Here is a 24326-nt window from a genome sequence, read left to right on the forward strand (position 1 = left end):
TGTCATTAATTCATTGTACCAAAGAGGGTGCCCCCCCCCATGGGTGCTGCCCCCCCCCCCGCAATGGGTGCCCCCCACCCCCACCCATGGGTGCCCCCCCCCCCCCATACCCACACTCTGCCCCGGGGGGGGGGGGATGTCCCCCGGGGGGGGGGGGGGGGCGGTGAATAAACTGGTGACAGCGGCACCCGCGGGTCCCCCTCACTGCTGCGGCCATTGGGGGGGGGGGGGGGGGGGTGGGGGGGGCTATAGGGTCTATAGGGTCGGGGGGGGGGAGTCTATAGGGACCGGGGGGGGTGTTCTGTAGGGTGTAGGGCCCTATAGGGGCAGTCTATAGGGTGGGGGGGGGAGTGGGGGGGCTCTAGGGACCGGGGAGGGGTCTATAGGGACCGGGGAGGGGGGGTGTTCTATAGGGTGTAGGGGCCCTATGGGGGGGGTCTATAGGGACTGGGGGAGGTTCTATAGGGTGTAGGGGGGCTATAGGGACCAGGGAGGGCAGGGTGTTCTATAGGGTGTAGGGCCCTATGGGGGGGTCTATAGGGACTGGGGGGGTTTCTATAGGGTGTAGGGCCTTATAGGGGGGGTCTATAGGGACCGGGGAGGTTCTATAGGGTGTAGGGGGGCTATAGGGACCGGGGGGGGGGGGGGGGGGTGTTCTATAGGGTGTAGGGCCCTATGGGGGGGGGGTCTATAGGGACTGGGGGAGGTTCTATAGGATGTAGGGGGGCTATAGGGACCGGAGGGGGCCTATAGGGACTGGGGAGGGGGGGGGTTCTATAGGGTGTAGGGTCCTATAGAGGGGGTCTATAGGGACCGAGGGAGGTTCTATAGGGTGTAGGGGGGCTATAGGGACCGGGGGGGGGGGGGTGTTCTATAGGGTGTAGGGCCCTATGGGGGGGGGTCTATAGGGACTGGGGGAGGTTCTATAGGATGTAGGGGGGCTATAGGGACCGGAGGGGACCTATAGGGACCGGGGAGGGGGGGGGGGTTCTATAGGGTGTAGGGCCCTATAGGGGGGGTCTATAGGGACCGGGGGAGGTTCTATAGGGTGTAGGGGGGCTATAGGGACCGGAGGGGGCCTTTAGGGACCGGGGAGGGGGGGGTGTTCTATAGGGTGTAGGGTCCTATAGAGGGGGTCTATAGGGACCGGGGGAGGTTCTATAGGGTGTAGGGGGGCTATAGGGACCGGGGCGGGGGGGGGGTGTTCTATAGGGTGTAGAGCACTATGGGGGGGGCTATAGGGACCGGGGGGGATCTATAGGGTATAGGGGGGTCTATAAGGTATAAGGGGAGCTGTAGGGACCGGGGGGGACCTATAGGGTATAGGGGGGTCTATAAGGTATGGGGGGGGCTATAGGGTGTAGGGCCCTATAGAGGGGAGCTTTAGGGACCGGGGAGGGCTCTATAGTCTATAGGGCTCTATGGGGGGGGGGGATCTCTAGGGTATAGGGCCCCATGGGGGGGGGCTGTAGGAACCAGGGAGGGGATTCTATAGGGTACAGGGGGGCATGGGGGGAGCTATAGGGCCCGGGGGGTGGATCTGTAGGGTGTAAGGGGTATGGGGGGGGGGGGTATAGGGGATGTATAGGGCCTGGGGGGCGCCCTATAGGGTATAGGGGAGCTATAGGGCCTGGGGGGGATCATACAGGGGCCGGGGGAGCTGTAGGGACCGGGGAACCCCCTATAGGGTCAGGGGGGGCCTATAGGGATGGGGGGGAGCCCATAGGGTGGGGGGTGAGGGGACCTATAGGGCCTGGGAGGTTCCCTATAGGGTCTGCCCCCGCCTCCCCCCCCCCCGAGCCTCTGTATACCCCCCTATAGCCCCCCCAGAGAACTGGGGGGGGCTGGGAGCAACTGGGTTGTGGGGGGATATTGAGAAGAGCGGGGGCAACTGGGGGGCAACTGGGGGCAACTGGGAGGGGCTGGGTGCGACTGGGGTAACTGGGAGGAGCCGGGAACGGTGGCTTGTGGGGGCAACTGGAAGGAACTGGGGGGCAACTGGGAGCACTGGAGGCAACTGGGGGTAACTGGGAGTGTTGGGATGGGGGGGGGGCCATTGGGGGCAACTGGGAGGGGCTGGGGGCACTGGGGTAACTGGGAGGAACTGGGAGCACTGGAGGCAACTGGGGGTAACTGGGAGTGTTGGGATGGGGGGGCCATTGGGGGCAACTGGGAGGGACTGGGGGGCAACTGGGAGCACTGGAAGCAACTGGGGGTAACTGGGAGTGTTGGGATGGTGGGGGGGGCATTGGGGGCAACTGGGAGGGACTGGGGGCAACTGGGAGGAGCTGTGGGGAAGTGGGAGCACTGGGGTGTTGGGGACATTGAGGGGGGGCAACTGGGAGGGACTGGGGGGCAACTGGGAGCGCTGGAGGCAACTGGGGGTAACTGGGAGTGTTGGGATGGGGGGGCCATTGGGGGCAACTGGGAGGGACTGGGGGGCAACTGGGAGCACTGGAGGCAACTGGGGGTAACTGGGAGTGTTGGGATGGGGGGGCCATTGGGGGCAACTGGGAGGGACTGGGGGGCAACTGGGAGCACTGGGGTGTTGGGGACATTGGGGGGGGGGGCAACTGGGGGTCAACTGGGGGTAACTGGGAGCGTTCGGATGGGGGGGGGCAACTGGGAGGGACTGGGGGCAACTGGGAGCAGGGTTAAAGGTATATGCGGGGGGGGGGGTGTGGAGTTAAGGCCGTATACATATTAATTGATAATTAATTACCCGCCCCCCCCCAATTAATCTCAGCCCCAATTAATCGCCCCGCCCCCCTCCCTCCCCCCCCCAAAGCCGCAAAGCATCATGGGAGCTCCCCGGGTTAATGAGAGCCGGCTAATTACGACCCTTGACGACTTGCCTGGAGCTCAATTAACACCTGGGCTAATTAAGAGCCCAGAGCTGATTGGGTAACGAGGCCCACCCCCCCCACCCCCCCCCCCGCCCCGGGGCGAGTCAAGAGCATCCAGGAGGGGCTGAGTCAGCCCGGCCCATCCCAGTCCAACCCAGTTGACGGGGCAGGGTTCAACTGGGATTTCCAAAAAACTGGAAGGACCCGCTTCCCGGCTCGGTGGCTCCCTGCCCTGGAGGCGTCGTCACCTGACCTGGGAAGGTTCTCACTGGGGTTCAACTGGGAGGAACTGGGAGGGTCCCCGCCGCCTGGCGGGGGGGAGGGGGGGGACGTGGAGGAAGAGGAGGAGAGATGTGGGAACATCTGCTCGTCTTCTGGAGGGACCGAGGGGAAATGGGAGGGGGGGGGCTGGTGACCACCACCGTGGGGTCACCGTGTCGCCCACCCTTGACCATGGGACACAGAGGGGACCAGGTGACGTCCGCGGAGGGGGTTCAGAGGTAGCCGGGAACGAAGGCGAGGATGACCAGAAGGAGAAAGGCTGAGGGACCGGGAGGCCACGTCTTGGACCTTCTCAACCGTCCTTGGCCAAGCCCACGTTCTCCAGCCAACCAGGAGGAGCCATGCTTCAAGGCTGACCCCCCAGGAGACACATCCCGTCACCTCTTGGCCAACCCCATGTTCTTCATCCAGGAGCCACGGTCCAAGGTTGAGCCCCAGGAGACATGTCCCGTCACCCCTTGGCCAACCCCATCTTCTGCATCCAACGAGGAGCCGCAGTTCAAGGTTGACCCCCCCCCAGGAGACACGTCCCGTCACCTCTTGGCCAACCCCATGTTCTTCATCCAGGAGCCACGGTCCAAGGTTGAGCCCCAGGAGACACGTCCCGTCACCTCTTGGCCAACCCCATCTTCTGCATCCAACGAGGAGCCGCAGTTCAAGGTTGACCATCAAAGACACGTCCCGTCACCTCTTGGCCAACCCCATGTTCTTCATCCAGGAGCCACGGTCCAAGGTTGAGCCCCAGGAGACACGTCCCGTCACCTCTTGGCCAACCCCATCTTCTGCATCCAACGAGGAGCCGCAGTTCAAGGTTGACCATCAAAGACACATCCCATCACCTCTTGGCCAACCCCATGTTCTTCATCCAGGAGCCACGGTCCAAGGTTGAGCCCCAGGAGACACGTCCCGTCACCTCTTGGCCAACCCCATCTTCTGCATCCAACGAGGAGCCGCAGTTCAAGGTTGACCATCAAAGACACGTCCCGTCACCTCTTGGCCAACCCCATGTTCTTCATCCAGGAGCCACGGTCCAAGGTTGAGCCCCAGGAGACATGTCCCGTCACCTCTTGGCCAACCCCATCTTCTGCATCCAACGAGGAGCCGCAGTTCAAGGTTGACCATCAAAGACACGTCCCGGCACCACTTGGCCAACCCCACGTTCTCCAGCCGACCAGGAGGAGCCACGCTTCAAGGTTGACCCCCAGGAGACACGTCCCAACACCTCTTGGCCAACCTTGGCCCTGCACCCAATGAAGAGCCACGTTTTGGGGTTCACCCCACTGGAGACATGTCCTGGTGTCCTCTCAACCATCTTCATCCACCCCCAGGTCCTGGTGGCCATCAAGGAGCCACGTTTTGGGGTTCACCCCACTGGAGACGTGTCCTCTCAACCCTTCTCCTCCAGCCTCAGGTTCTGGTAGCCATCAAGGAGCCACGTTTTGGGGTTGACCCTACTGGAGATGTGCCCTGGTGTCCTCTCAGCCATCTTCATCCACCCCCAGGTTCTGGTGGCCATCAAGGAGTCACGTTTTGGGGTTGACCTCACTGGAGACATGTCCTGGTGTCCTCTCAGCCATCTTCATCCACCCCCAGGTTCTGGTGGCCATCAAGGAGTCACGTTTTGGGGTTGACCTCACTGGAGACATGTCCTGGTGTCCTCTCAGCCATCTTCATCCACCCCCAGGTTCTGGCGGCCATCGAGGAGCCACATTTTGGCCTTGAACCTACTGGAGATGTTTCCTCTCGACCCTTCTCCTCCAGCGTCAGGTCCTGGTGACCACCAAGGAGCCACGTTTCGGGGTTGACCCCACCGGAACCCCATCCCGGTGCCTTCCCACCCATTCTCCTCCCAACCCTGTCCCCCCACCCCACGGGGCCACCCCGTGACACGAGTTTCCTGGAGCCGGGCGGAAGGTGCCGGAGCCGTGGCCGGATTAGAGGAGAAGGCGGAGGAAGCCGTTTCCTCCTCCGGCCCCAGATAAAAACCCGGCCTTGGCGGTGGCAGGAGGAAGACGCGGCCGCGGCGCTTCACCAGTTCGGGTGGAGCCTCCCCTCCCCGTGGCCCCAACGGCCCCGCGCCAGCCCCCGGTAGGAAGATGGGGGCCCTGGGGTTGGGATGGGGCAGGGGGGGGATTGGGGGGGGGGGGGTTGGGGGGGGGGTGTCCCCGGAGTTGCCCCCAGGGGTAGTCAGGGTGGCTCCTGGCCTTCCCTCCTCCTTCCCCCCCGCCCTCCCTCTCGCCCTCTGGGCTTTCCCGTCCTCCCCTCCCTTTTCCCGTCCTCCCTTTTCCCGTCCTCCCTTTTCCCGTCCTCCCTTTTCCCGTCCTCCCTTTTCCCGTCCTCCCTTTTCCCGTCCTCCCTTTTCCCGTCCTCCCTTTTCCCGTCCTCCCTTCCTCCTTTCCTTTCCCCCCTTCCTGTCTTCCCTTCCCTTCTTTCTCCGTCCTCCCTTCCCCCTTTTCCGTCCTCCCTTCCCCCTTTTCCGTCCTCCCTTCCCCCTTTTCCGTCCTCCCTTCCCCCTTTTCCGTCCTCCCTTCCCCCTTTTCCGTCCTCCTTTCCTGTCCTCCCTTCTCTCCTTTCTCATCTTCCTTTTCCCATCCTCCCTTCCCCTCCCTCTTTTTCCGTCCTCCCTTCCCCCCTTTTCCTTTCCCCCTTTCTCAATCTCCCTTCCCCCTTTTCCGTCCTCCCTTCCCCGTCCTCCCTTCCCCCCTTTTCCATCCTCCCTTCCCCCTTTTCCATCCCCCCTTTTCCTTCCCCCTTTTTCCGTCCTCCCTTCCCTCTTTCCTTTCCCCCTTTTCTGTCCCCCCTTCCCCCCTTTTCCTTTCCCCCTTTCCCAATCTCCCTTCCCCCTTTTCCTTCCCCCCTTCCCCCCTTTCCCTTCCCCCCTTCCCCGTCCTCCCTTTCCCCCTTTTCCGTCCCCCCTTTTCCGTCCCTTTTCCATCCTCCCTTCCCCCCTTTTCCTTTCTCCCTTTCCCAATCTCCCTTCCCCCCTTTCCCGTCCTCCTTTCCCGTCCTCCCTCACCCCTTTCCCGTCCTCCTTTCCCGTCCTCCCTCACCCCTTTCCCGTCCTCCTTTCCCATCCTCCCTCACCCCTTTGCCGTCCTCCCTTCCCTCCTCCCTCCCTATCCTCATTTCCCTCCTGTCCTCCTGACACCTCGTGTCCCCAAAGGTCCGTGTCCCCACCCTTACCCCCCACCCTGCCGTGGGCCACCCAGGGCCGGAGCCACCCCCTCGCCATCTCCCCACAGCTCCCAGCCCTCCGGCATGAAGGTCCTGCTCCTGATGCTCCTGGCGCTGGTAGCCACAGGTAGGAGAGGACCTGGGACCCCCATGTCTGCCCTGGAGGGTCCTGTGTCCACCCTGGAGGTCCCATGTCCACCTGGGGAACGCCCCTCCACACCTTGGATGCTCCGTGTCCACTCGTGGGATGTCCATGTCCTCCACCTTGGATGCCCCGTGAACACCCATGGGACCCCCACGTCCACCCCAAGGAGTCCCATGGGACCCTCACGCCCACCTTGGATGCCCCGTGTCCACCCCTGGGACCCCCGTGGCCGCATTGAATGCCCCACGCCTACCTGTGGGACCCGTGTATCCTCCCCAGCGGCCCCACAACTGCCTCAGGCACCTCTATGTCCACCCCACATCTACCTTGGGTGTCACTTGTCCACCTGTGGGACCCCCACATCCCTCTGCAGGCCCCCTGTGCCCACCCCAGGGGTACCACGTCTACCTGTGGGACCACCAAGTCCACCTTGGGGACCCCCAACCACCCCAGGCACCCCACATCTACTCGTGGGGCTGCCCCACATCCACCTTGGGTGCTCCCCAGTCATATATCTTCCCCGGGGGAGCTCATGCCCACCCCATGGGCCCCACGTCCACCCGTGACACCCCGCCATGTCTTCCCCAGAAGCTGCACATCCACCCGGGTGCCCCATGTCTGCCCCAAGGACCCATGGGACACCTCACCATTCATCCCAGGGACCCCCATCTGTCCCAGGTGCCCCCTCTCCACCCCATAGACCTCCTGGTCTCTCCCACGCTGGACCGGCCACTTCCACCACCGATTCACCCCCTTGTCTAGGAGACATGGGGACGGGGCCACTAGGGGTGACCATGTCACACCAGAGGGTCCCAACCTACCCTGTGCCCGTGTCCCTTTGTCCCCAACAGCCTCGAGGAACGTCCTGTGGGTGATCGAGGGGACCTCCTGCGACCTGCCCTGGCAGGCCGCCCTCTTCAAAGGCGAGAGGTTCATCTGCGGGGGGACGTTGGTGGACAAGAACTGGGTGCTGACGGCCGCCCACTGCCACGTCTCGGGGTAGGAGGCCACGGGGACAGCGGTGCCCGGTTGGGTTTGGTGTCGATGGGCTGAGACAGAGCAGGAATCGGTGCTGGGTGACACCTGGGCTCCTGCTTTCCAGCCAAGCAGAGCTGGGAGGGTTGGTGGCATCTCAGAGGGCTTCACTCTGCCCCTTTTCCACCCACGCGTAACCGAAACTCTGCCCTTTTCTGCTTTTGCTTCTTCTGCCCATGTCACCACCTTCTGGGACCACGGCTCTGCCTCCGCCCCTTGCTTTGTGTGGGGTGCTGTGGTCCCCGCTATGTCCAACGTGGACCCACCACCACCACCAACCCTCATGCCTTCGGCTTCATCAGCTTCATCAACGTGCGGCTGGGGGGCCGGAGCCACAAGGACTCGGGTAGCACCGAGCAGCGGCGGCGCTCGGCCAAGGTCTTCAGGTACCCGCGCTACAACGAGACCAACAAGGATGGTGACCTGATGCTCATCAAGTTGTTCCTGCCCGTCCACATCAACAAGGAGGTGAAACCGTTGCCGTTGGCTTCCCACTGCCCCGTGCCCGGCAAGACCTGCCAGATCTCGGGCTGGGGGTCCACCACCAGCCCTGAAGGTAGGAAGCTTCTCACCCAGACATCTGGGGTGCACTAATAACCCCTAGATGTGTGTCTTCTCCTCAAGGACCCAGGTGTCCGGGATCCCCCAAAGTCCCCTTCCCACCCCGGTCCTGGTCTAACAAGGGTTAGACCCCCCGAGGGAACCCAGGCATCTGGGGGACCTGCTCAGGGCCCCAGGAAGCCTCGGAGCTCCTGCTTGGTGCCACCAAGAGGAAGAGGAGGGATGGGCAAAGAGGACAAGAGGTCCAAGCTGGGTCCAAGTTGGATCACTTGGTCCGTCCCCCCCTTCCCCCAGGTGACCTCGTGCCCTCCATCATCCCCACAGTCAACTTCCCCGAGGACCTTCACTGCACCAAGGTGACCATTGTCTCGGAAGAGCAGTGCCGGCGCATCTACCCCGACTCCATCACCTCCAACATGGTGTGCGCGGGCGAGTCCCGCAGTCGGGCTGACTCCTGCCAGGTGGGTGCAAGGACCCCAAAACCCCACGAGGGAAGGGTTTGGGGGCTGAGAACGGGCACGATTCGGCGCAGCCGGCGGCACCTAACTGGGATTTGGGTACATGGGGTGGGAGGGGAGATGGCTTCGCTCGGTGGGAGGAGAGGAGGCCTTCTCCGTGGTGGGATTTTGTGGGCGGAGAGCCTTGAAGCAGCCTCAGATTTGGGGGGGGATCCTTTGGGGTGAGTCCCAGATCCCCACATGCCCCCCCTCCCCCCCTCCCTTCTTGCCTCGTCAGGGTGACTCCGGGGGACCCCTCATGTGCGATGGGCGGCTCCAGGGTATCGTCTCCTGGGGCCCGGGCATCTGCGGGGACCCCAAGAAACCCGGTGTCTACGTCAACCTCTGCAAATACACCCGGTGGCTTCAGGACACCATGAGAAGGAACTGAATCCCCAGCCTCCCCGATCCATCCCCAGCGCCCCCGTGGCCACAGGATGGACCTCACAGCTCCTCCTCCTCCTCCTCCTCCCTGACGAAGGTCCCCAGAGCCGGCCGGTCCGAGCGCTGGGGCACATGCCCTGGGGTGGGGCAGGGGGGGGCAGGAGTTGACCGTGGGACCCTGTTGAGATGGCGGTGAATAAAGTTTTTTTTGACGTGGCTTTTCACCATGTCTTCCGTGGGTGGAGAAAAAGCTCTGGCAGGTCAAGGTGCCCCGACTTGCCCCCCCCCATCTCACAGGGGCAGGAGAAGACCCAGTTCACCCCCTTTGGGGTAGACCTGTTGGCCTTTGTTATGGGGTTGACTTGTTGGCTCCACCATGGGGTAGACCCATTGCCCTGGCCAGGAGGTAGACTTGGTGACCCCACTGCAGGTAGACCTGTGGGCCTCACCATGGGGCAGGCCTCTTGACCCCACTGCAGGTAGACCTGGTGACCCCACCATAGGGCAGGCCTGTAGACCCCACTGCAGGTAGACCTGTGGGCCTCACCATGGGGCAGGCCTGTTGACCCCACTGCAGGTAGACCTGTGGGCCTCACCATGGGGCAGGCCTGTAGACCCCACTGCAGGTAGACCTGGTGACCCCACCATAGGGCAGGCCTGTAGACCCCACTGCAGGTAGACCTGTTGACCCCACCACGGGGCAGACCTGTTCATCCTACTACAGGTAGATCTGTTGGGCCCCACCATGGGGCAGACCCGTTGGCTGTGTCAGGATCACCCAGGGCTCTTTGCACCGTCATGGGGGGGGGGGCCAAAATCCAGCTTGGTGCCACCCCCAAAAGAGCAACAAACCCTTGCGATGCCCCGGAGCCAAACCCTCCTTCTTGGTGTCTCCATCCCAGCCCCGTCTCCACAGGCCAATGCGCGACCGGGGGAAGGACTTTCCATCCCAGAGGGGAGCAATTTCCCCGTGACTCAGCGGGAGCAGAAGGGGCCAAATTTCCCCACCTGGGGTAACTTGGCAGCAGATCAGGGGCTGTTTCGCCTCCCCGGTGAGGAGCATCCACCCAGGCCACGCTGGCTCGCGAGAAATCACCCGCTGGAGGCCAAATTTACCCGCTCGCACGGAGGTGAGGCCTCTATTTTGAAGGAGAAAAGGGCAGAGGGGGGGAATTTTCCCCCTCCATGGGGTCACCATGGTCCCATCTTGGTGGTGGGGTGGGCCAGAGAATGGTGCCCGGCTTCCCCACAGCGTGGCTGCAGGACGCGGTGGATGTTGGTGGGCTGCAAAAACCACCTCGAGATCCTTCCCCAGTGCAAGAGGAGACCCGGCAAGGTCACGCCGTCACGTGTTGTCCCCCGTGGCTCAGCGGGGCAGGGAGCGACGCCGGTCACCTTGCGCAAGGTGTCACCCTCCCTCTTCCCCCACGTGGCTGAAGCCCGGTGCGTTGGAGGGTGTGGGCCTTGTCTGGCCGCCGCGGTGGGGAAAGAGGTTTTTGGGCCGGGTCCAAATCCCCAGGGAGGTGGAAAAGTGATTGCCCGTCATGGCTGGGGCCAACGGTGGCCACTGGTGACTTCCAGCTCTTGCTCAGCACTTGACGGGAAGGTTCAACCACCTTTCAGGAGCCCCTGAAAGAGGTTTGGCTTGGAGGGTCCCGTGTTGGTGGCCATCAGCCGCTGTGGGCTGCCACATTGAGCTTCAGCACAAGCAGCTCCAGGTTCTCCATCATCCGTGGAGGTCTGGTCATCGTGTTTGTGGAGGTCTATTCAACATGTCCGTGGAGGTCTATTCAACATGTCCGTGGAGGTCTGGTCAATGTGGCTGTTGGGATCTACTCAACGTGTTTGTGGAGGTCTATTCAACGTGTCCGTGGAGGTCTGGTCCATGTGGCTGTTGGGGTCTACTCAACGTGTTCGTGGAGGTCTGGGCAACGTGTCCACTGGGATCCAGCAACATGTTCGTGAAGGTATCTCTTGGGGTCTACCTAACGTGTTATGGAGGTCTAATGAGGTCTACTCCTTGTACCCATGGAGGAGGGATGGTCATCACATTGTTGGGGTCAATGCAACGAGGCCTTGGAGCCCTTGGGGACAAGCCAAGCTGCTCCTAGAGACGTAGATGACCCAGCCAGGTCCATGGGATCTGCTAAGTCCCCATCTCCGTGGAGGTGACATCGAACCATGGCAGGAGCAGCTGCAGCGCAGCCATTGCCGCTGCGTCCAAGAAACTGGCACCGCTGGCACCCGACACCGCCGCTCCCGTGTCACCCGTGTCCCCCGAGCCACCCCCTTGTGTCACCCGGGGCACTGCCGCCCACGCTGCTGCCAGCCCGTGTGTCACCCAGGGCCACCCCCCAGCCAGGGTCACCCAGGGCGCTGCCACCCACGGTGCTACCACCCCATGTGTCAACCAGGGCCACCTACCGTGTCACCCAGGGCACTGCCAACTCTTGTGTCACCCAGGGCCACCCAGGGCACAGCGCTCCCAGGGCTGTGAGGACATCTGGGAGGGGACAGGGATGGGGGGGGGGGTGGCATGTCCCCTCCCTGCCACTGGAAGCTGGCGGAGGGGAGCAGGAGGTCCTGGGTGGCCCTGGCAGCGGGTGGCAGGCCCAGGCTGGCTCTGCCTGGGGCCGCTGGGTAATTAGGTAATTAGCGCTAATTACGCCCCCGAGATGGGAGCTGAGGAACTGGCGGAACTGGTTGGACCCAGCCCCCAGCGCTGCGCTGACGTTATCGCCCCCACCCCCCGTCTCCGTGGAGCTCTGGGGCCCCTCGTGCGCTCACCCCGCGGGTCTCCACCTGTCCCCAACGTGTCCTCGTCTGTGTCCCCCACCTCCCCTCGTGTCCCTCCATGTCACCTCCTATCCCCTTGTTGTGCCCCACGTCCTGCGCCACCCCCACCGCGGTCTCCCGGGCCCCCCCACATCCCTCCCCACGTCCCTTCGCCTGCCGCTATGTCCCCTCGTGGTCCCTATGTCCCACCATGTCCCCGTGCGTACCGGTGTCCCCCTCATCGGCTCCCCTGTCTCCTCACGACCCCCCAACATGTGCCCTCGTGTCCCTTCGTGTCCCCTCTTGTGCTCCCCTGTCCCCCCATGTGCTCCCTTGTCCCCTCATGACACCACCCCCATGTGTCCCCCATGCAGCCTCATGTCCCTTCTTGGTCCCCTCATGTCTCTTCTTGGTCCCCTGTGTCCCCTCATGACCCCTCCATGTGCCCTCCTGTCCCTTCATGGTCTTTTGTCTCCCCTCCTGTCCCCCCCAAGTGTTCCCCTGTCCCCTCATGACCCCTCCATGTGTCCTTATGTCCCTTCACGATCCTTTGTGTCCCCTCATGTCCCTGCCATGTGCCCCCTGTGTCCCCTCCTGTCCCCTCTTCTGCTCCCCATGTCCCCTTGGGTCTCCTCAAGTCCCCTCACGTCCCTTTGTGTGTCCCCATCTTCCCTCATGGGTTCCCCATGTCCCCTTGTGTCTTCTCATGCCCCCGTGTCCCCTCATGTGCTCCGCGTGCCCTCATGACCTCCCTGTCCCCTCACGTCCCCCCCCGCCAATGTCCCTTCAAGTCCCCTTGGGTAGTGCGTGTCCCCCCCCATGAGCTCACACGTCCCCTGTCCCCACCCAGGATCTCTGTTCCCCTCGGGAGCCCCCGTGTCACCTTGCGAAGTCCCCCAGTCCCCTCGCTGTCCCCAGGGGATCAGGGATGCTGATGGGTGGGATCCCCGTGGACCTTCTTGGCCGAGGATGTCTATGGAGCAGATCCCCACGGCCGGGATCCCCATGGACGGGATCCCCGTGCGTGGGATCTCTGCAGACCAGATCTCCACGGCTGATGGTATCTGTAGGGGGGATCCCCCTAGACAGGATCCTCAAGGATGGGATCCTCATGGTTTGAAGCCTTGCAGAATCGGCCTCCGTGGTCCGGGATCACCATGTCCTCGCCCTTCATGGGTGGCATCTCCATGGACAGGATCCCAGCGGATGAGATCTCCGCACAGGGATGACCATGGCCCAGGAGCCCTGTAGAAGGGATCCCCACAGATGGGATCGCCCCAGGTGATCTCTGCAGCTGACCACTCCATGGACAAGATCTCCACTGACAGCATCCTCGTAGCCGAGATCAACCCGGATCAGGCCTCCATGGATGGGATTTCTATGGACCAGATCTCCATGGATGGGATCTTACTGGACCAGGCCTCCATGGGCTGGGGTCTCTGTGGACAGGATCCTGGTGGATGGGATCTTTGTGTGCCGGATCTCCAGGGGAGATCACCGTGGTGGATTAGGTCTCCATGGACCAGAACTCCATGGAATGGAATCTCCACGGGGATGCCATCCTGGTAGGTGAGATCTCCATGGGCCAGGCCTCCAGAGATGAGCTCCCCAAAGCCACAACCTCTTCGCTGAGGATCTCCACACACCAGATCTCCATGGGTTTGCTGGGACAGTTGCTCTTCCAGGAGCTCCAGCTTCATCTCTAGCTTTAGGACCAAACCCAGCCCCGGGCTTCCTCTTGCCACCAGCAGAGAGCGAGATCAGCATCTCCAAACTGTGATTCATCCCAACCGGTCCTTTCCTTTCGTCAGGATTCGGCTCCTGGGCTTCCCCGCCCTTAATTGCTCATCAGGTTGTTAATTGCCTTGAGCTGCTCCCAGCCTCGGCTCCTCTTCTGGCCCTGCCAAAGGGGCCGTTGAAGAGGCACAGAGGTTCCTTCACACCAGCCCTGGAGCTCCTGCACCCACGTTGCAGCTCTGGTCCCACCAGCATCGAGGGTGGCCAGGCTGGGGTGGCTTTAGAGGACCCATCGGTATCTAAAATCCTTTTGGGACCTTCTCGCTGCAGGACATACCGGAGCTCGAGCCCGGTTCTCCCAGGGGAGGAGAACCATCAGTGAAGGCACCTTGAACCTCCTGGAAAGAGATGCCAGAGCGGCCGGTGACAACTGCTGAGCTCAGCAGGAATTTCGGGCCACCCACCCCGTCCACGCGGCGCCTGGCTCACGCCCTGACACGCACCCAAAACACACCCTGAGAAGGGCCGGGAGATGCCAGGGTCCCCGACTGCTGCCACCATCCCCGGGCAGAGATGCCCCAGGTGGCCCTGGGGACGGTGGGTGACACCGATTGCACCTGGGTCACCCTCTCTGGGTGTGGGGTGGTCACCTCCCACCTTGAAGACCCTCCAAACCCCTCCGGTGACGTTGGGGTTGGGGGAGCAAGGAAGGGGAGGTGGCACACCTCCGGGGTTTGGGGACAGTGTCCAGCTGGTGGAAGGACAAGTGGCACCCCCGTCCCCGGTGTCCCCTTGACTCACCAGAAGCAAACTCGCAGGGCTCAGCTGGGTCGGCAGCGGGACGTGGCCTCGCCCATCGCTCACCCACATCCGCGGCGTTACTCATTGGGGACGTGCAACCGGCGCCGGGTGCCAAAGGGGAAAGGTCCTTGGGGACCTCCAGTCCCGTGGTGGTCCCCCAGGGGCCGCGTCCCCAGCCCTGGAGCCACGAGGGTCCCTCCTTGGAGGTGGCATCCTGGGCTGGGAGCCCACCCCGCCCCCAGCTCCTCCCTGGTCCTTGCACACGTGTGTGCATGGAGGGGGGGGAGCGTGTGCGCACGCGTGTGTGTCCCGTGATGTCTACCCGGCTTCCAGTGTGTCGGTGCGATGCGGGGAGGGCGGATGGAGGAGGGGACGGACGGACAGAGGGGTGGGTTGATGGAGGGACGGAGAGATGGACGGATGGGTGGAGAGGTGGACAGGAGGACAGATGGACGGACGGACGGATGGATGGATGGACGGACGGACGGATGGATGGATGGATGGAAGGAAGGATGGATCAATAGGTAGACGGATGGGTCGATAGGAGGACAGACAGACAAAAAGCGATCCAGCTCACTGGAGAGACGGCCATACGGACAGACGGATGGATGGAGGGATGGAGGGAGGGATGGGCAGATAGGTGGGCGGACGGACGGAGGGATGGACGGATGGATAGACGGCTGGATCAGCAGACAGATGGACGGACGGACAGGCAGCTGGATCGGCAGACGGACGGATGGATGGATGGGTGGATGGATGGATGGGTAGATGGATGGACGGGTAGATGGGTGGATGGATGGATGGATGGACGGGGAGATGGGTGGATGGACAGACGGGTGGACAGATGGATGGACGGATGGATGGACGGGCAGCCTGCCGGGCGGACTTACGGCCAGCCGGCCGGCCGGCCAGCCAGCCAGCAGGAGGGGCAGGAAGGCAGCACCATCACATTTCACAACCCCCGGGGGCCGGGCGGACACCCCGACAACCCCATCCTGCCCTGGGGTGGGGTGAGGGGAAGGGACACACCCCCCCCACACCCCACCCCACCCCACCCCCCCTGCTTTGGGCCCCCCCCCGCTCCGGGACGCGGCGAGGGGTGAACCACCCGGTCCACCCGGACGAGATGTTTTTTGGGGACTCCTCACCCCCGTGTCCGGGGCGGCTCTTTTGCCGATGGGAGGAGCGGGCGTTTCCCCTTTCGCCCAGGAGCCCGACGGCGTTTCCTCTGGGACTTCAAAGCGGTAATCACACACCACCCTCCCCCCCCAACCCCAACCTCCCCGCCCTTCCCCCCCCCCCCCCCCGCCTCCCCTGGGACCCGGGGAGACACCCACGGGGTCACGCTCGTCCCGCTGCCGCCGCGGACTGCTCGCCCAACCGCTCTTGACTCACCCCGCCGAAGACACGGCCTACTTTTCATCCCGGGTATAAATATGCCCAAGCCACCGGCTCTCGACTTCCCGACGCGCCGAGCCGGCCCCGTCCTTCTCCTCCAGCAGGTGAGTCCATCCCACCCCCGTGGCCAGGACCATGGAGATCCCTCCGAGGGACGGAGGCTGTGGGGTGGGGTGGGAACCAGGCGTCCGGGGGTTCCCCGTCTCTTGGTGGCTCTTTCCCACGGGTCGGATCCGGCCAGCCCCGCGCGCTCAGCTCACGTGGTGGCTCTGTTTTGGATGGGTTGGGTGGGAACACCCTCCGGATCCCGGTTTACTTCGGATCTCCCGGTTGCATGGGGTTGGGGAGGGAGGTGGTCCTTCCTGAGCTCGTGCGGGTGGGTTTGATGCCACCGGCCAGCTGAACTCAACCCACACATGGTGGAGAAGAGGGTCCAAGACCTCCCTCCCCCAGAGGTCCATAAGGGTGAAGGTGCACCAAAACACCACCAGCATCTCGGTGACATCACCTCCGTCCCACGCGGGAGGCAGAAGGACACCAATGAGGACCTTCCCCTGGAGCCCCCGGGTGGCACCGGCCGTTCTCCTGTGGCCCCCGGCGCTGATCCAGTTTGGTTTCTCTGCCCCAGGAATGGCTTGTGACGGGCACAGGGCCTTCGGCTTCATCCCCATCTTCATCCTCGCAGCCGGACTGCTGCTGGCCGCCCCGCTGACGACGCGAGCTCAGGCAACGGGCAACGAAGGCGATGAGCGTAAGTCAAACCGGTGGCCACAGAGAGGGGGATGGAGACACCACGGGTGTTTTACGGGCACCTTGTAGGGGAAATGTGTCTGATGGGATGGGATGGGATGGGATGGGGAGATGCCTTCCCTCGGCTCGTGGGAATCTTGCCGACGGGAAGGTTTGGGCAAGGCCCTACAGTTTCGAAACCTGTTTTGGTTTTGAGCTGAGGTAAAGCAACCCCCTCGGTGTGGAGAAAGAGAGGGAGAGGGACGTTCCCACATCCCGTTGGAGGGGCTGGGACCCCTGGGATAACTTCTTTCCCTTCTCTGGAAGTTCCTACAGGGATTTCTGTCACAGCCACAAAAAGAAGGAGACAAAAAGGGGTGAGGGAAAGAAAGGAGAGACTTCATCCCAACAGGAACATCCTCTTCCTTTCTTCTGGCCTCCAAAATGATGCTCTGCTGAAGGAGAACCCCAAAGGATGAGTCTCAGTTAGGGTGGAAAGAGGATTCCCGTGATTTCTGACTGTTGGATGCTAAGACCTCGGATCTGATCCCCATGTCGGTGCCTCTTAACCCAAACCTGTGTCTCTGGAGCTGAATCCGAAATCCCCAGGTCCTACGGAGAAGGAACCAGGTCATATCCAGACCCAATGGCTGGATAATTTGCCCCATGGCTGTCCAAGAACTGTTTTCTTGGGGGGCAGGTTTATCAGTTGGGATGGAGACACCGTCATCTGGGTTGGAGCTCTCTTGGTTGCCAGTGGCCTCTGGAAATCCAGGGGGACGGATTCTACCACAGGGCACGATCCACCATCTCGCAGCGCCTCCATCTATCTCTACTGACTGACCTTGGCTGATGGATACCCCTCCACCCTGGGAGCTCAGGGAAGCCGCTGAGATGCCTTCAAGGAGCTAAGGGGAATCTATACCCGCTGGTTGGTCTCTAAAGGGTCAAGGTCGGTCCTTGGGTTGACCAGGGATGCTTCTCCGATGAGCATTTACGGGATGGTTCCCACCCTCCGACTTTGGCACCTCTGCCAGGACCGGATAGTGGCGAATTCCAGGTGGCTTGAAACTCGGGCGTCTCCCATTGCCACCCATCAGAGGCTGTAATCCCCACCAGCACAAACCAGTCCCACTGGTAAATTCCAATGTCCCAACCTTCGGTGGAAGGCAATTGGAGCCAGGTGTCATGGACCGGAGCCCGCGCCGCCATCCGTAGAGCTCTTCGCCAAGGTGGTCAATGCTTGGAGGCGTGACTTCTCCTCAAAATAGCCCAAACCGTCTGGGTTGCCCCAAACCGCGGGGTGGAGGACTCGGCCCCAGCACCCACGAGAAGACCTCAGAGCAGAAGGACTCGATCTCTCCCGTTTGAAAGTCCTACTGCAGGGTTTCGGGGTGAGAGGGAGGCCTTTTTCTTGAAAAAAACCCCACCTTTTTTTGGTGCTGATTGGCCTTTTTTTTTTAAAAAAAAAAAAAAAAAAACCTTGTCTCCTCCCACTCGGATAAAGCTCAGCATCAGGGAACTTCTCCAGCGGCCTTGGCAGAGGTGGCCCCTGAGGTTCCTACAGCTGCATGCAGCTGTAGGTGGAGGCCAGGAGGGACACCAGGAGCACATCGCAAGCCTTTGACCTCCCGTTGCGCAGCCACCCAAGCGGAGCTGTGCGCAGTCACGGCCTCACGACGGTCACCCTGCAAACCTCGTTCATCGTCAATATCCTGCCAAGGGCACCTCGTCTTGTAGACATCGGATGTCGGATGGGGTTGGATCGCCTCTCAGAATGGTCCCTCCCTCTCTCCGAGGCCCATCAAAGTTGGCCAACTCCAGCGGACACCCATCTGCAGCCACCTAAAGCCAAGGGAGACGTTTCTGCGGCCACCTAAAGCCAAGGGAGATGCCTCCAGAGCTATGGAAGATTGGGAGATCCATGTCAGAAGTGGGGGCTTCAAGTGGTGGGACCCTCTTCCTACGATATGGCTAGACAAAGACACCCCCTCAAACCAAGTTTGATGGCTCTCTCTCTTTCTTCTCAACCACCCTGGTGGGACCAAGACATCTCAGCTCCGAAGCGACAGAAGGACTCGCGTTCCTGAGTGAACTCCTCTCATCGTTTCTCCTTGCGTCAGGACTTCTCCTACTTGTGTTGATGCAACCGGCTCCTAGCCTGGTCCTAACGAGGAGTCCTGGGTACGTGAGGCATCCAGGAGGTAGGAGGCATTTCGAGCTGGTCCTACAGGCTTCCTCACGGAGCGAGGATGAAGAGCTCAGCTCTTTTAGGGGTGCGTCATCTCCTTTTTGGAGTCCAATCTTGGGCTGGGAGGAATCTTAGAGGTGGAACGGATGCCCCTCCCAGAGGCACGTGGTGAAACCGGCGGAGATAAGTGGCCTTCGGTGACTTCCTGATGCGCGATGACTTCCAGGACAGCTCATTGGGACAACCCTGGCAATGACGGACCGGTCCCGGGGGCCGGCGGGGGGGGGGGAGGTGGGGGGGGTTGTCTCCTTGTGGGACCTCCCACCTCGGTCCTCCATCTGGTCATGGAGTGCCAGGCTCCATCAAACGGCGCCAGGAGGACACAGACCTTCAAGGGCTGCTTCAGTCTCGGCTACAAACGGTTGGATTTCGACTTGTCCCCCCCAAATCACCTCGTTTTCTTACCAAAAAAAAAAAAAAAAAAAAAAACCAAACCAAAAAAACCCAACAAACCAAAAAAGCCCAGTAAGTGGATAGGTGGCTCGTTAAATTAAAAAAAAAAAAAAAACAACGTTATTTTTAGTTTTTTAAGATGATTTTGAGTGTTCTGATGGGCAGTTTAAGCCGACGACAGGTATTTTCCCCTTTTCTCTTTCGTTTCACCTTCTTTTAAGACTCTTTTTTTTTTTTTTTGGGCCGCGTTTCACCTGTGTTTCAACCCAAACCGGGGGCTGTTTCTTCGGAAAACTGGGGGGGCTGGCTGCGGTCACGTGACCTTTGGGGCTCTTGTCTTCCAGTGCCGGAGGAGGACGAGTCCCGTATCATCGGCGGGAGACCCTGCTCCATCACCCAACGCCCTTTCCAAGTCGCCCTCACCAAGAGGGGTCAAATCCTGTGTGGGGGAAGCTTGGTAGACGCCCAATGGGTGCTGACAGCCGCCCACTGCCGGCAACCAATCAGGTAAGCCCAGGTCCGTGGTCGTGTGCCCCGTGGCTTCCTATGAGCCGTCGTCTCCTTTCCCCGGACGCCCTTAACGACCAAGGGTGAGAGGTGGGTCCTCTAGGTGTTGGACACCTCCAGGTGGGCCCAGGTGTTGGGATCTCCAGAGGGTGAGGCCTCCAAGTGGTGGGATCCCCAGAGAGATGCCCCAGCTGTGGGCATCTCCCGAGTTCGTTGCCTCCAGACATGAACATCTCCAGATTTGGGCATCTGGTACCTCCGGAGATTGGTAGCTCCAGAGACGGGCACCTCCTGATGTTGGTATGTCCATCTGTTTGTACCCCAGATGTTACCTCCCGAGTCTGGTGGCCCACGGCCAGTAGCTCTAGATGTTGATGTTCCAGCCATGGGCACCTCCAGATGGTGGTGTCCAGATGGTGGTACCCCTAGAGGACAACGAAGGCCCCACCATCCTTCACGTGGAGACCGGAGGAGTTGCTGTGTCCTTTGCAGGGTGACAACCCCCAGCTACGAACCCCTAAGAGAGCCAACCCCACCCCACTTTGGGGTCCAGTCGCCCCCTTTTTCCAGGGGAGGACACTAAGTGGAGCAGGTTCCCCCCCCCCAACCAAGTTTCTCCAGCTTCTCCTCAAGGTCCTGTGAGAGGAAGGTGGACCTTTTGGAAGGGAAATGATGGAAAACAAGAAAAAGCAGGAGAAAAGTTGACAAGAAGTTGGGCTCAGGGCAACGGTGCTGAGATGTTTCTCCTGGAGGAAGATGAAGCCAAGGGGTTGAAGTCAAGAGACGTAACAGTGTCCCATGGAGATGGGAGATGTCCCCAGGGTACCCGAGCCTTCAAAGAGCTCTCGGAGGAGATCTGGCTCGTGAATCCTCAAGGCATGAGCGTGTTTTCCTGGGAAATGGGATAAGGTGGTCCCACGGCCATGTCACCTTAACTCTACCCTGTGGAGAAGCTTCAATGGACAGGTTTTGGTCATCTCCTTGATGGAAAACCCTTGAGGCCAGGGCTTTCCATGTCTCCTCTGGAGGCACCAACACTGATTTCTTGTCCTTCTTTCCCTCCCTCCACCCCCAAATCCAGAGAACTCAAGGTATTAATCGGGACGGACACGTTACGAGACGGGACGGGGCAAGTGAGGTCCATCTCAAGGATCCAGGTCCATCCGGCCTACAACCCCCGCAGGAACGACAACGACTTCATGCTCCTGAGGTTGAACAAGCCCGTTCAGTTCAGCACCAACATCAAGAAGATCAGATTGGCCACGAAGTGTCCCATGGACGGGATGAGGTGCAGCGTCTCCGGTTGGGGCACCACCAAATCCCCTGGAGGTACCGGCTCGCGATGGACACCTCGGTGGAAGAGGTGGGATGGAGGGAGGCGAGCAGGCAGGGGAAAGGGTCACCAAGGAGACCTGGTGGCCTTCTCAGCTGGGAAAAAGGGACCAGGGCTTCCTTGATGTCACCCGAACTCTGCCCAGCGAGCAGCTCCCCACGGAGAAGGACTTCGAGTCGGGTTTTCCCTTTGGGGTTGGGTTTCCTTGATGTTGACCTACCCGTCTCGGATGGAGGCGTCTCCACTCTCCGTAGAACCCGACCAGAAGTGTAACGAGGTCTCCTCAGGCCTCAGCGGGAGGGGGCTGCCCCTTCTCACCCCCTTTTCTCTCCCACCCCCGCCTTGTTCTCCAGCAAAGCTGCCCAAAAATCTCCAGTGTGCCGCCATCCAGGCCTTCGGGAGGGACAAGTGCACCAGGGCCTACGGGAATGCCCTCACCCCCAACATGTTCTGCGCCGGCGTCCCCCAGGGGGGCATCGATTCCTGCCAGGTAAGGGCTGGTGGGGTGGGGTGGGGTGGGGTGGGGTGGGGTGTGCCATCCCTTCAGCCACCTCCCAGCTCGCTGCCGAGGGCCTTGGTGTGGCTTGGAGTTGAAACGCACGGTGGGATTGGAGCCGTGGAAGTCTTGGGTTGCTTCACCCCAAGCCGTTTAAACCAGGGAAGGGCCACCACGTGTGGGTGGGTCCATGGAAGGGTGTGGGTTCTCCACAGCTACCTCATGCTTCAGCCGTGGAGCCGGTGGTGGGTCCTGGTGCGTGGACAGGTCCATGCAAGGTTTTGGTTCTCCAAAACTACCTCATGCTTCAGCCGTGGAGCCGGTGGTGGGTCCTGGTGCGTGGACAGGTCCATGCAAGGTCGAGGTTCTCCAAAACTACCTCATGCTTCAGCCGTGGAGCCGGTGGTGGGTCCTGGTGCGTGGACAGGTCCATGCAAGGTCGAGGTTCTCCAAAACTACCTCATGCTTCAGCCGTGGAGCCGGTGGTGGGTCCCGGCACATGGACAGGTCCATGCAAGGTCTGGGTTCTTCCACCGTTATCTCCAACCCCGAACACCAGGGAAGGGCCACGGCACGTGGATGGGTCCATGGAAGGTGTGGGTTCTTCACAACTACCTCATGATTCAGCCGCGGAGCTGGGGATGTGCTCTGGCACATGGACAAGTCCATGCAAGGTTTGGGTTCCTCCATTATCTCCAACCCAAGCCATAAAACCAGGGAAGGGCCACGGCACGTGGATGGGTCCATGCAAGGTCGAGGTTCTCCACAACTACCTCATGCTTCAGCCACGGAGCTGGGGAGGGGCTCTGGCACGTGGACAAACCCATGCGAGGTTTGGGTTCCTCCACTGTTATCTCCAACCCTGAACATCAGGGAAGGGCCACGGCACGTGGATGGGTCCATGCAAGGTCGAGGTTCTCCACAACTACCTCATGCTTCAGCCGCAGAGCTGGGGAGGGGCTCTGGCATGCGGACAAACCCATGCGAGGTTTGGGTTCCTCCATTATCTCCAACCCAAGCCATAAAACCAGGGAAGGGCCACAGCACATGGATGGGTCCATGCAAGGTTGAGGTTCTCCACAACTACCTCATGCTTCAGCGGCGGAGCTGGGGAGGGGCTCTGGCACGTGGACAAGTCCACATAAGGTTTGGGTTCCTCCATTCTCTCCAACTCAAGGTGTTATCTCCAACCCAAGCCATAAAATCTGGGAAGGGCCACACGTGGACGAGTTCATGCCAGGTCAAGGTTCTCCACAACTACCTCATGCTTCAGCCGTGGGGCTGGGTCCTGGCATGCGGCCAAACCCGTGCGAGGTTTGGGTTCCTCCACCGTTACCTCCAACCCGTAACATCAGGGAAGGGTTCGTGCGCTGTAACGAGGTGTTACGCGTGGAAGGGCCCACGCAAGCTTTGGGTTCCCACCAACGACCTTCTGCTGGACCCATGGAGATGGGGCTGGGTCATGGATGGGTCCGTACAAGGTTTGGGTTCCTACCACTGACGTTCTGCTGGACCCACGGAGCTGGGGCTGGGTCATGGGTGGGTCCGTACGAGGTTTGGGTTCCTACCACTGACGTTCTGCTGGACCCATGGAGCTGGGGCTGGGTCATGGATGGATCCGTACAAGGTTTGGTTTCCCACCACCGACCTTCTGCTGGACCCACGGAGCTGGGGCTGGGTCATGGATGGGTCCGTACAAGGTATGGGTTCCTACCACTGACCTTCTGCTGGACCCATGGAGCTGGGGCTGGGTCACGGCACATTGACAGACCCATAAGAGGACTGGGTTCTCACCAAGACCTTCTGCTGGACCCACGGAGCTGGGGCTGCATCATAGATGGGTCCGTACAAGGTTTGGGTTCCCACCACCGACCTTCTGCTGGACCCATGGAGCTGGGGCTGGGTCATGGATGGGTCCGTACAAGGTTTGGGTTCCCACCAAAGACCTTCTACTTGAGCCGTGGGGCTGAGGATGGGTCACGGACGGGTCCATCAAGACCTGCTGAACCCACGGAACCGGGGCTGAGTCATGGATGGGCCCATACGTAGTTTGGGTTCCCACCAAAGACCTTCTACTCAATCTACGGAGCCGGCCCCACGTGAGGTCTCCGCGTTGTCTCTCCCCGCCCCCCCCCCCCCCACCCAAGGTGAGTCCCCACCGCTGTCCCTTCTCCCCACAGGGTGACTCCGGGGGTCCGCTGGTGTGCAACGGGGTGCTGCAAGGCGTGGTCTCCTGGGGCATGGCCGTCTGCGGGCGCCGGGGGCAACCCGGCGTCTACTCCAACGTCTGCCGGGCCACCTCCTGGATCCGCAGAACCATCGGGAGGCCTTGAGCCCCACCCCCACCCTCACCCCCCCCCCCCCACCCAGGTGGGGTCATCAACCCCCACCCCCCCCCCCCCACCCCCCCAAAATTTCCCCCCTCCCCCCCCCCCACCAACCCCATTGGGGTGGGGTGGGCAGGAGATGGCCATTTTTCCCAGAATGCCCTGGGGAAGGCGGGCGGGGGGTGGGGGGGGGGTGGGGGGGCGGGGGGGACACACACACACACAGCATTTGGGTGGAAAAATAAAGGGGAAAAAAAAAAAAGAAAAAAAAAAAAGAAAAAAAAAAGAGCGAAAGCAGAGAGATTGGATGGGGGGGTGGGAACTGGGGGTGACTGGGAGCACTGGGGAGGCGGGGGCGATGGGAACTGGGGCCACTGGGAGCACTGGGGGGGGAACTGGGGCCACTGGGAGCACTGGGGGGGGGGCGATGGGAACTGGGGGTGACTGGGAGCACTGGGGGTGGAACTGGGGCCACTGGGAGCACTGGGGAGGGGGGGGCGATGGGAATTAGGGGCACTGGGAGCACTGGGGGAAGCAGTAGGAATTAGGGGGGGACTGGGAGCACTGGGGAGGGGGGGCCATTGGGAACTGGGGGCACTGGGAGCACTAGGGGGGGGAACTGGGGGCACTGGAAGCACTGGGGGGGCAGTGGGAA

The 24326-nt window shown here is 61.6% G+C and overlaps 2 protein-coding genes across 3 annotated transcripts; both read left to right on the forward strand.

The window, feature by feature from the left end:
* Positions 1 to 5039: 5039 nt before the first annotated feature.
* Positions 5040 to 9140, forward strand: LOC141735020 (kallikrein-8-like). Of its 2 annotated transcripts, none has more exons than XM_074567436.1 (6): positions 5040 to 5216; positions 6371 to 6429; positions 7299 to 7446; positions 7785 to 8038; positions 8368 to 8504; positions 8779 to 9140. In XM_074567436.1, exons 2-6 carry the CDS (start codon positions 6387 to 6389, stop codon positions 8929 to 8931), a joined length of 735 nt encoding a protein of 244 aa, XP_074423537.1. In that variant the 5' UTR covers positions 5040 to 5216; positions 6371 to 6386; the 3' UTR covers positions 8932 to 9140. The 2 variants fall into 2 exon arrangements, with proteins under 2 accessions (XP_074423537.1, XP_074423536.1); XM_074567435.1 differs by having other exon boundaries at positions 5087 to 5216; positions 8338 to 8504.
* A 9630-nt stretch (positions 9141 to 18770) lies between these two features.
* On the forward strand, positions 18771 to 23677 carry LOC141735016 (kallikrein-14-like). The gene is made up of 5 exons (XM_074567432.1): positions 18771 to 18846; positions 19230 to 19515; positions 20597 to 20844; positions 21202 to 21338; positions 23525 to 23677. The coding sequence occupies exons 1-5, from the start codon at positions 18771 to 18773 to the stop codon at positions 23675 to 23677; spliced, it is 900 nt and encodes a 299-aa protein (XP_074423533.1).
* The last annotated feature ends 649 nt before the right edge of the window (positions 23678 to 24326 follow it).

Source organism: Larus michahellis, chromosome 27, assembly GCF_964199755.1.
Source record: "Larus michahellis chromosome 27, bLarMic1.1, whole genome shotgun sequence".
Classification (NCBI taxonomy): Eukaryota; Metazoa; Chordata; class Aves; order Charadriiformes; family Laridae; genus Larus; species Larus michahellis.